Consider the following 12,857-nt stretch of genomic DNA (forward strand, 5'->3'; position numbering starts at 1 on the left):
AAGCCACGATCCCTCCCAGCACCACCATTCCGTGCACTGCCCCGTTGGGCTAGGTTTCCTTGGAGGCTCTCAGCCAGGAAATGAGACTTACATCATAGGGAGCAGGCCCGTGTTGTCTGTTACTACATGAGACAATGATGCTTTACTTTGTCCAATTTTTGTGATGCACTGATGATACTTTTTGACATGACGTCATATCAATATTTACAAGATTTTTTTCAGGTGCCTCCCCACACTTTATTGGCATCCCCATGTACTTTCCCTCCACGGGCCCACCATAGTTCCCTCCTGGCCACAGCACAGTTGCTCGGGCTTCCTGAGTGATTTTCAGGTCGTGTTTCCTCGACTAATCACACTAAGCCCGCCAACAACAGTGCATACTGGGACTGGGTGGGTGGGGACCTCAATGTGTTTTATTGCTGTCTGTACCATTCTGACCCCCAAGGGGTCCACGGAGTCAAACAGTTCACCTGATGAGCTTCCACACCTCTTTTATTGATTAGATTTACCTGTTTATATTTTTTATGTGTGTTTATCTTCACCATTAAAGCTTTTTTTGTCTGCACCTATATCCCTGTGAGCCCCTCATTGCAACCATTCACGGAGGGAAAATCTTGTCCCTCCACCTCTCTACCTTTTTTGTCCTCATATCTTAGGTTGCGCTGGGTTCCCGGTCCCATCTGACCGTGTGGTACGTATCCAAGTGCTTTCTCGCCGACATACCTAGTCTGGCTTGAGAGTACCACCTCAGCTACTCAGTTTTTTATCAATATTTTTTCTACACTATCTATGGCCTTCTTTAAAGAGGTTGTAAAGTCAAATTGTCAAATTTCTTCAACAGGGGAGATTTATAAATGGTGGAATAGCAATAATAGGTAATTGCTATGTTGGCAAAAGTAACCAAAATTGCAGATTTTAGTCAAACTGGTACAGGACATGTGAATTCAGCTTTTTAAGGGGAAACAGCGCCACATTTTTTTCCAGTTTTCTCAGTAATGTCTTAATTGCCAAAAATCTTAATGATCAACAGATACCTGGATAACGGACTTGCAGTGCCCACCACACCATGGCAGATCTTCAGCTTCTTCTACAGACTGTATTTTATAGGGCAGAGACTTCAGTGTGGATGCTGCTCTGGTGAAACCAAGATGTCGAACCTCTGATCCTTGGAAAAAAGCTGCTCGTGCCAATATCTCCAGGGCATCCTTAAAATTGTAAAAAAAAAAAAAAAAGTTAAGGCTATTAAAAAAACAAAAAAGAAAAACAAACAAACACACACACTTTTATTCCTAAACTACATGAGAACATAGTTCTGTTAAGGAGCAATAAATGTCTACATTAAATTAAACGTAAAACCAAATAGGATTTGTTTTAGCATGTGGGTTGGAGTCAAGTGTGCAGCCTCAGTATGAGACAGTGCCATGTGTTGTTACAATGCATGGCACGATTTACTCTTTCACTTTATTGAAATGTCACACGTAAAATGTCATTAATTCCTATACACTGCAGCAAAGTTGCAGTGCATTGACGGATCGCGAGTTCAGGTGAGCTGCGGTGTGTTGCAGAAAAACTGCGCTTAAGAATATTAAATCAAATAATCAATTCTGAAAAGCGAAAAGAAAAAAAAGACAAGCTGCAACTCTACTGTGAGATATATTCACAGTCATAACATATTCAACATATTCAATTTAGACACAACATGAAAATATAATGCACCAATGATTGCAAAAATAAAGTCCAATAAAATTATTGTAAAAAGATACAATCCGATAGAATAGATTAAAAAACAAACTGTGGATCATGAAATGAAAGAGAAATAAGATGAAATAAAGTCCTCATATGTGACCAGAATATCAAGACAATTGTGTAGTCCCCATCCATCACCGAAATGTAAAATCTTGGATAAAACCCCACCACCTGTATATGGTAAAAATGCCCGCTTACCAGCTATATGGGACCTGCCAAAGGTGCGCTTCATCCAGATATTGCCTCCCAGATATTGCCTCCAGGATTTCATTCCAAAAAATGTGTAAAAATCGAATGGTAAATTTTAATAAAAAAGGTAAGGTTGCACAATACAGTAGTTAAAACTCCTTAGTAACACAATCTCGCCAGCCGGCAAAGCACAAGCAACACACACTTCTGGGAACTGAAGAACACAAGGTCAGCACGACACTCCAACCTACGCGTTTCATCACAGAATGTCATTGTCCGGGGCACCATCTGGCTGACCTGCACCTTTGGCTCTGAGGGGATTCCATAAGAGTGGTATTGAAAGGCCCCGGCTGGGTGTGTAGCCTTAAGTGCTGCTGACCTGCCGTATAGAAGGTCCCATATAGCTGGTAAGCAGACATTTTTACTTAATATAGGTGGTGGTGTTCTAGCCAAGATTTCACATTTCGGTGATGGATGGGGACTACATTTAATTGTCTTGATACTACACTCAATTGTCTTGATTCTGGTTACAGATGAGGAGGACTTTATTTCATCTTATTGCTTTTTCATTTTATGATTAACAATTTTTTTTCACCGGATTGTCTTTTTACAATCTTTTTTTTTGGGTTTTATTTTTGCAATTATTGGTGCATTATATTTTCATGTTGTGCTTAAATTGATTAAAATTTTATATAGCACGACTCTTTAGGTTTTTAATTTTTACACAATACACTGCAACCCACCTCAAGGTAGCATTATAAACAGGGCAAAATTTTTTCTATGTACCATAGCAGTGATCCTGCGTTGAGCTGTGAATACTAACACAGGTCAATGCACACGGTGTAAACAAGCCGTAAAACACCAAGGACACCATGCATATGAATTTCTGCTTCTGCACCTTTGGTTTCATTAGGAATGTAAAAAAAAAAAAAAAAAAAAAAAAAACACACAAAAAACACACAAAAAACACACAAAAAACACACAAAAAAACACACACACACACACAGAAGTAGGGCCAAAGCCCTATTGTCTCTACTTTTCCTGTGGGTCCCAGGAGTGCACTTAGTTCTGCACCCCATGACCCATATTCAGCCAATAGCAAGCTGAAGTCTGCTGACGATTGAGGTCACTGAACCAATCCAGGCTCTGAAGAGATCCCGACTTTAATGTCCACCCAGATACTAGGACCTGTAGCTGGCTCAGCCTCTCCATGCGTCACTGAAAGCTTGAGCCTATCATCTCAGGGAATGGCAGCATCACAGAGGGCATTAGTGAGATTATAGACTCCTACTTACGGCCACACGTCTCTAGTCTGACCTCGTACACAAGGGACACTTTGCATTTGCTCCAAATTATTGAGAATTTACAAATCCCCCAGTCAGCCCATTTAGTTATCTGCGGTCAGACAAGTTCTTGACCAGAAAGTAACGGATGATTGGGCACTTAACAATTTCATTATATCCATGGTGGATTTTATTCTGAGAAACAACATTTTTCTTTAGGGGCTCCCACTACCTCCAGGTGCAGGGAGTGGCTATGGGGACCAGTTGTGCCCCCACCTATGCCAATTTGTACCTTGGGGAGTGGGAGCGCTCTATCTTCTCAGATGAGGACATGTCTATATACACTTGCCATGTACTTATATGGCAAAGGTATATAGACGTGTTCCTCATCTGGGATGGCTCCCCTGCTCTCCTCCATGATTTTCTACATCATCTCAACAGCAACAATTTCAACTTGTTTTTCACTATGATCTACAATTACCATCAAATTAACTTTTTGGATTTGACCATCTTCAGGGATGATGAGGGACAACTAATGAGTAGGCTATACAGCAAGGAAACTGCCGGCAATACCATCCTTCACGCCGGCAGTTTCCATCCTGAGCCACTTAAGAAATCTATTCCTTATAGTCAGTTTATCAGGGCACGACGAAACTGTTCAACCCCTGAGGATTTTCAAACGGAGGCAGACAATCTTACCCAGAGGTTTTTGGCTAGAGGCTACACTAAATTGTGCCTCAGAAAGACCTTTAATAATGTTAAGAATCTGGAGAGAAAGAATCTAAATTTTCAAACCCCATAAGCAGAAAGGAGAGGAAAAGGTGAGAATGATCACTTGTTATTCGAATGAGCACATGAACATACATAAGGTTCTTGAAAAACATTGGGGTATCCTTACAGGTGATCAAACTCTATCCAAATTTATTATGGAGAGGCCTTCGGTTGTCTTCAGGAGAGCAGGCTCCATTGGGGAGATGCTTGTTCATAGTGAATCCAGTAGTGATCCTTGCAAAACTTGGGGTACTTACCCTTGTGGAGCATGCTCCTTATGCCCCTTCATCCAGAGGAGAGTGAAATTTACCCTCCCCAATGGGAAAGGTTTTAAATTAAGACATTTTGCTAATTGTAGAACCAGGGGAGTGGTCTACTTGGTGGAATGTGAATGCGGTTCCTTCTACGTGGGGAAGACGAAGCAGGAGTTCCAGGCTCGGGCCAACAAACATCTGGCCAGCATGAGGATTAGGAACCTCTATCTGCCTCTAGGTAGACATGTTGCCTGGGACCATCATTACCATATGCCTCATGTCAACTTCACGGTGTTGGACCGCATTCACATTCCACCAAGAGGGGGTGATTGGAACAAGCTATTGCTCCAGAGGGAGGCCCGTTGGATCCGGACTCTCAATGCAACTGTTCGGCCAGGCCTCAATGAGATGGAAAGCTTCAGGCCATTTCTACAGGGTTTTATTTCTGGCAAGACGGACTGATCCCCTCCTTCGTATTTCCCCCTCATTGGTCCCTCCTTTCTCCTTCTGCACATATATACAAAAACATTTTTTTTTTTTTCGTCCAGTTGATGTATGTGTTGGTTTATTTGTTTGTTTATTGTTTTTTGACCCCTTATGACCCTTTCAATATGATCGGTAACAGGGTCTGGTTATTAGGCCTGCGGAATATAATCGCCGAATCGATGCATCGCGATGCGACCCTTCGCGATTCTGCATCGATTCGGGGTGACTGCAAAATCGATTGCTAATGACGTCAGTTCCGGGGGTGGGGCTTGATGAGTGGCGGCGGCGGCCGGGCTTGTGGGACACGGAGCTCCTCGCGGGAGAGGAGGAGAGCAGAGCTATCAGTGCTCTGGCCCCGGGAGGGTCCGGGGCAGCCGCGGCCTTCCCAGCTGGAGATGTGACGGTGGAGGATGAGGAGTCGTCGTCCGAGCCGGAGGAGAAGCGGCAGAGCCAGGTGAGGGGGCGGACAGGGGAAGCCGGACTATACGGCATGGTCACAGCACAATGTGTACGGGGACAGCACAAAGACTCAATGAAAGTACGCTGGATTCCCTTTAACCACTTGCCTACAGTGCACTTTCACCCCCTTCCTGCCCAGACCGATTTTCAGCTTTCAGCGCTCTCACACTTTGACTGAGAATTACTCAGTCATGCAACACTGTACCCATACAAAATTTGTGTCCTTTTTTTCATACAAATAGAGCTTTCTTTTGATGGTATTTGATCAATACTGGGTTTTTTATTTTTTGTGCTATAAATAAAAAAAGAGTGAAAATATCGTGAAAAAACGCATTTTTCTTTGTTTCTGTCATAAAATTTTGCAAATTAGTCATTTTTCTTCACAAATTTTGGCCAAAATTTATACTGCTACTTATCTTTGGTAAAAATAACCCAAATAAGTGTATATTATTTGGTCTTTGTGAAAGTTATAGAGTCCACAAGCTATGGTGCGAATCATTGAAAATTGATCACACTTGATCACACCTGATGTACTGAAGGCCCATCTCATTTCTTGAGACACTAAAAAGTCAGGAAAGTACAAATACCCCCCAAATGACCCCTTTTTGGAAAGTAGACATTCCAAGGTATTTAATAAGGGGCATGGTGAGTTTTTTTGAAGTTGTAATTTTTTCCCACAATGCTTTGCAAAATGAAGATTTTTTATTTTACAAATTGCCGTATTAACAGGTTATTTCTCCCACACAGCACATGTATACTTGCAACTACACCCCAAAACACATTCTACTACTCCTCCTGAGTATGGCGATACCACATGTGTGAGACTTTTTCACAGCCTGGCCACATACAGAGGCCTAACATCCAAGTAGCAGCGTCCGGCATTCTAGGAGCACAAATTACACATATAATTTCCTGACAACCTATCGCACTTTTGAAGGCCCTGGAGCACCAGGACAATGGAAACCCCCATAAAATGACCCCATTTTGGAAAGCAAACAGCCCAACGTATAATTTTTGAGGCATAATGACTCTTTTGAATATGTCATTTTTTTCCACAAGTTTTTGGAAAATGTGGAAAGAAAATGAAAACACATTTTTTTTAAACAAAGCTGTCCATTTATGCAATATTTCTAACACATAGCATGTACATAGCAAAAATTTCACCCCAAAATGCATTCTGCTATTCCTCCTGAGTATGGCGATACCACATGTGTAACACTTTTTCACAGCCTGGCCACATACATAGGCCTAACATCCAAGTAGCGCTTTACACAAAGTTGTCCATTTATCCACTTTAAGACTGGGCCTATTTTTGACACTTGGTGTTTACAAGCTAAAATCATTTTTTTTGCTAGAAAACTACTTGGAACCCCCAAACATTATATATTTTTTTTTAGCAGAGACCCTATAGAATAAAATGGAGATCGTTGCAATATTTTTTATCACACCATATTTGCGCAGCAGTCTTCCAAATGCGATTTTTTTTGAAAAAAAAAATGTATTTTTGTAAGAACTTACCGTAAAATCCTTTTCTCTTAAGCTCATTGACAGACGTAGTCTTCTTGATTCTCAAGAGCTGGGTTATGTTGTCTCCGCAGGAGTAGGACTAGGCAGAATGACAAAACGTTCTGGCTCCACCCTAGGGGCAGTCCCTGAGGGTATATCCTCCCTCTCTCTGCTACAGGGAATCAGTTCTGTTTAAAGCAGTACAGAGAATTTAACCCAACCCAACTCAATGATAGAGGGGCGGGTACTACGTCTGTCAATGAGCTTAAGAGAAAAGGATTTTACGGTAAGTTCTTACAAAAATCCATTTTTCTCTATCGCTCATTGACAGACGTAGTCTTCTTGATTCTCAAGAGCTGGGACATCCAGAAGCAGTGCCACAAATGAGGGGTGGGATTGACAAAATCAAATCCAATCTAGAAGGCCCAACCGGTGCCAAACTAGAAGTTTTAAAGGCTCATTATAAACAAAGAATGAGGCTAAAGAAAAAATTTTCCAACGGAAAAAAACCCTCGAGGTAGACCACTGGTCTCCTCAAATTGCGGCCTGCAAAACCTTGCGGCCAAATGAGGCATCAGACGATGCCATTACATCAACTTTATAATGTTTAGAGAAGGTATGCACCGACGACCAGGTAGCCGCCTTGCACACCTGGACCACTGACGCCTGATGGCGAAAGGCCCATGACGCACTAAGTGCCCGAGTGGAGTGCGCCTTAACAGGGAACGGGGGCTCCCGACCCTTAATAGAATAAGCCTGCACTACCGTCTGTCTGATCCATCTGGAAATGGTCGCGGCAGATGCAGGCAACCCCTTTTTGGGTCCATCTGGGATCACAAAAAGTGAATCCGTCTTGCGAAACGAGTCTGTCGTTTTCAAGTATACCCTGATCGCCCGGACCACATCCAAGGAGTGCAAAGCAAATTCCCGAGGATGACTGGGCTTAGGACACAGGGAAGGTAATACGATTTCTTCATTCAGATGAAATTCTGAAACCACTTTTGGTAGGAAGGATGGATTCGGACGAAGAACCACCTTATCTCTATGAACCACCAGATATGGTGAACGACAAAATAATGCGGCCAGTTCTGACACCCTGCGTGCAGAAGTAATAGCCACCAAGAAGGCCACCTTCTGGGACAACGTGGGTAGAGGAATCTCCCTAATATCTTCAAAGGGAGGTTTCTGAAGAACCGACAACACTAAATTAAGATCCCAGGGGGGTAACGGCGCGTGCACTGGCGGAGCCAGATGTCGCACCCCCTGGATGAAATTCCGCACCAAGGAATGAGTAGCCAAAGGCTTCTGAAAGAAGATGGCTAATGCTGAGACCTGACCCTTGATAGTACTCAAGGCCAGTTTCTGCTCAACCCCTTGTTGCAGAAAAGCCAATATTCGACTAATCGAATAAGACCGAGGACGGAACCCCAAAGGTTCACACCATGCAATGTAGGACTTCCATGTGCGATGATAAATCTTTCTGGAAGTCGCTTTCCTTGCTTCAACTAGAGTAGGAATAACTGAAGCTGACAAACCTTTGTCCTTCAGCACCTGGGTCTCAATAGCCAGGCCGTTAAAGCCAGCGATCGTAAAGCAGGATGGAAGATCGGTCCCTGAGACAGTAGATCCTCCCTGAGAGGAAGTCTCCATGGGACGTCCGCCACCAGTCTGACCATGTCGGCGTACCAAGCTCGATGAGGCCAGTCCGGAGCTACCAGGATTACTGGGATTCCTTCCTCCTCTACCCTGCGAAGAAGTCTTGGCAGTAACGCGAGAGGAGGGAAGGCATATATTAGCTGGTATTGCCCCCACGGGGCGATCAGTGCGTCTGCGGTTTCTGCTAGAGGATCGCGGGAGCGAGCCACGAATCTCTGAACTTTCCTGTTGAATCGTGATGCCAACAGATCCACATCCGGGGTGCCCCACCGTAGGCACAACTGGTGGAAAACGTCTGGATGGAGGGACCATTCCCCCTGATCCAGGGTCTGACGGCTGAGATAATCTGCCTGCCAATTCTCCACCCCCGGAATGAACACCGCAGAGATTGCTGGAACAAATCGTTCCGCCCAGCGAAGAATGCAAGCCACTTCTTTGGCCGCTCGGACACTCTTGGTGCCCCCCTGATGATTGACATAAGCCACGGCCGTGGCATTGTCCGACTGGATCCGAACCGGGCTGCCCTGGAGCTGCTCGGTCCAGTGAATCAGACAAAGTCTGATCGCTCTCAGTTCCAATACATTTATCGGTAACCTGGATTCTTCCGGGGACCAAAGTCCCTGGACAGATAACTGACCAAGAATTCCTCCCCATCCGGATAGACTGGCATCCGTGGTCACTATCGTCCAATATATTGGCAGAAATGACTTTCCCTGGCTGAGCATTGGAGACCGAAGCCACCAAACCAGAGACTCTCTGGTCTGTTTGTTCAATCGTATCTGATTGTCCAGGGATTCCGGATTCCGATTCCATCTGAGAAGAATCTCTTGCTGAAGAATTCGGGTATGGGACTGGGCAAATGGGACTGCTTCGAATGAAGCCACCATCAACCCCAGAACCCTCATGCACGTCCGAAGGGAAGACCAGCTGTTGGACAGTAACAACTGGACTGCTGATTGAATCTTTCGAAGTTTCCCTACCGGAAGGAAAACTCTCGTCCTGACAGTGTCTAGAATTAGACCCAGATATTCGAGCCTCTGGGTGGGAACCAGAAATGACTTTTGCTGGTTCACCAGCCACCCGAATTCCTGTAAAGAAATCATAGTAATTTCTATGTTTTGTAGCAAGGTCTGAGGAGACTCTGCATGAAGCAGAAGATCGTCTAGGTAACCTAGAATCGATATACCTCTTTGGCGCAGAAGTGCCAACATTGGGGCCAACACCTTTGTGAAGACCCGCGGAGCCGTGGCGAGACCGAAAGGTAACGCCACAAACTGATAGTGGTTCTCCTCTACGGAAAAGCGTAGAAAACGCTGATGTCCTGCGAAAATGGGAATGTGAAGATAGGCGTCCTTGATGTCTATGGACGCTAGGACATCCCCTGGATGCAGGAAGGCTGCTACCGTGCGAATGGACTCCATTCTGAATCTTCTTATGTTGACGAAAGAATTGAGTGCTCTTAAGTCCAGAATTGGACGCACTTTGCCCTCTTTCCTGGGTATTGTAAACAGGTTTGAATAAAACCCTTGAAACCGTTCTGTCCAAGGAACGTGGACTACCACTCCTTGTTGTAGTAAATCTGTGACTGCTCTCCGCAGATCTTCTAAACGATCTGCGGATAGACGGATATTGGAAGGGAAGAATCGCGCCGGTGGGAGAGATCGAAACTCGATCTTGTACCCTGACCTTATGACTTCGCAAACCCATTTGTCCGGGATTCTGGAAAGCCATGGATCCGGGAACCGGCGAAGACGTCCCCCCACCCCAGTTATGGGTGGGGGCGCACCTTCAGGCTTTGGATGGTTTATCTTCAGGTCTGGAGGGGGCGGGCTTTTGCTTGCCCGACCAACGACCCCTGACGCCTCCTGCAGGAGCTTTGGAGGACTTAGTTTTTTCACCCGCTGGACGAAAAAACCTCTTGTGAGCAGAAAAAGAAGGCCCTCGTCTTTGACGAGTTCCTCTACCTTTAAAATTTTGCGGTAAAAAGGTGCTTTTTCCACCGGTGAGATCCTTAATGATCTCATATAAGTTGGCTCCAAATAGACGCTCTCCTGAAAAGGGGATATTAGCCAATGCTTTTTTGGAACCTTGGTCGGCTAACCAACCTTTTAGCCACAGTGTACGCCTGAGAACCACTGCTGAGACTGATGCTCGCGCCATTAATGGAGTGGCGTCTAACGCCGCATCACATACAAACTGTAACCCCTGTATCATTTGTTCCAACAAATCTGATACCGCCTGAGGGACTTCTTCTAAGTCCCGGCGTAACCACTTGGTCCATTCAGTTACAGCCTGCGAAACCAGACCAATAGCAATTATTGGTCTGAAAGCTGATCCAATCAAGGAAAACATGGTGCGAGACATAGCTTCTATCTTGCGATCCACTGGATCTTTAAAAGACGGAGCGTCTTCTAAAGGAATAACCGTGGCTTTATTCAATCTAGCAATAGGTGAATCCACCACAGGTGGTTCTGTCCATTTCTTAATAAGGGTTTCCTCAAACGGATAACGCCTGTCAATGCGTTTAGAAATATTAAAAGTGCGTTTTGGCAGACGCCATTCTTCTTCGATTGGATTGCCAAAACATTTGGGCAATGGAAAAACCTTCGCCACTTTAATGCGCTTTTTAGTCCCAAAAGGGATCTCAGTTTCAGCTATTTCTGATGGAATACCCTGTAACCTTAAAGTCTCTTGAACAGATACAATGAGTGCGTTTACCAACGCTTCCTCTCGGGCTATGGCGGATGCCGAAACATCCTCCTCACTGTCTGAAGAGACAGGACCCGAGACACCAATACCAGATGAAGTACCTGCAACTGCAGAAATAGGCTCAGAGTCTGAATCCGAAGTTTCAGATAATAAGGGGTTAGGCGGGGGTCGCTTTCTTGCGCCCTGTCCCTGACAAGCCACTTCCACCCGGGACACAAAAGTTTCCATAATAGCTGACAAAGATTCAATTGTCAATGGGGTGCTGGAGGATCCCGCAGACCCCTCGAGGGGATCCAGAGGAGATACATGAGTGGCAGGGTCCATGTTAATACAGGACACCTTTGCCAGCAAAAACAAAAAAACTTTTTCTTTTTTTTTTTTTGTGTGTCTCCCCCTAGCGCAATAGCGCCCCTCAGAGTACCTGCTTCTCGATCCCAGAGAGAGAGAGAGGGACCCCCAAGGCTCACCAACCGATGCAGTGCAGTTTCCAACAAACTGCAGTCAGCGTCTGTCTTACACAGACTGGAAGGAGCTGTTTGCTTTTTCCCGGGCAGAAGGCGTGGCTCCGCCCCCTGTGTACGCCTTCCGGCGTTCCCAGCCCTCCACGAGGTAGCTGGGCTCACAAAACATGGCCGCCCCCATAGAAGAGACATAAGACTCCAAAAACATGGCGGCCGGCGTGACCTGAGGACATACATGCATTCGGTCTACGGCAAAATGGCGGCGGACCGCCGATATCGTCTTCCCAGCACATCCACCTGCACTCTGCTAAGAGGTGACATATGGATCTACAGAGATACACTGTACATAAGGTAGGATGTCTGCTGTAATGTTACAGTCTGCTGGGTAGAGTGTTAGCTCTTGAACCAAGTCCACTTCCCACAAACACATGCTGTATTACAAGGGGGACTTGTAAGTATCAGATATATACTGACCATATATGGAGGGGCCCATAATATATACTGCCTCATAATGAGGAAAAAAGGGAACGTTTACTCACCATACCGAACCGACAGGCACCCTCTCTTCACAATACCCTCTCCACCGGGGTGGGGGTTTGTGGACGCCTCGACTCTCTGGTACCTGGCGTCCAAGCGAGCTTTTAACTCGCAAAGTCAGTCCCTTTACTGGGACTCCGTCGCGGCCGACTCAGCGCACTGGTCTGCACGCGCTCTTAGGCAGAAACCGGGGTGACCACTGGATCTCAACATCCAGCCCGTCGCCCGGCCCTGCATACTTACTTGAATATGTCGCGGCCGACCAAGCGCAATGCCATGGTCTGCGCGCGCTCGTAGGCCGGCTGGGGTGACCACAAGTGTCGCCCAGTCCGGCATTTTTGCTTGAAGATCTCACAGGAAAAAAACACTGGAGAAAACTACCTAAAAAATGTCTTTTTCTTAAAGAAAAAAAGTCTTGCCAGGACCAAAAGATCCCAGCAAGGAACTTAGGTCCTTACTCCTGACTAGACAGAAAAAAACTGATTCCCTGTAGCAGAGAGAGGGAGGATATACCCTCAGGGACTGCCCCTAGGGTGGAGCCAGAACGTTTTGTCATTCTGCCTAGTCCTACTCCTGCGGAGACAACATAACCCAGCTCTTGAGAATCAAGAAGACTACGTCTGTCAATGAGCGATAGAGAAATCACTTTTTTGAACTAAAAAATAAGAAAACAGTAAATTTAGCACAATTTTTTTCCATAATGTGAAAGATAATGTTACGCCGAGTAATTAGATACCCAACATGTCATGCGTCAAAATTGCGCATGCTCACAGAATGGCGCCAAACATTGGTACTTAAAA

At 45.3% G+C, this 12,857-nt stretch overlaps 1 protein-coding gene across 1 annotated transcript in view; it reads right to left on the bottom strand.

Annotated features, from left to right (window-relative positions):
* The window catches only part of LOC309553706 (DNA-directed DNA/RNA polymerase mu-like), a 185,739-nt gene that overhangs the window by 132,910 nt on the left and 39,972 nt on the right, over window positions 1-12,857 (bottom strand). Inside the window, exon 5 of the mRNA XM_082255082.1 lies at window positions 1,035-1,205. Within this exon, the coding sequence (XP_082111208.1) occupies window positions 1,035-1,205 (171 nt within the window). The remainder of the gene's footprint in view (window positions 1-1,034; window positions 1,206-12,857) is intronic.

This window comes from Pelophylax lessonae, assembly GCF_965119305.1.
Source record: "Pelophylax lessonae genome assembly, chromosome: 4".
NCBI lineage: Eukaryota > Metazoa > Chordata > Amphibia > Anura > Ranidae > Pelophylax > Pelophylax lessonae.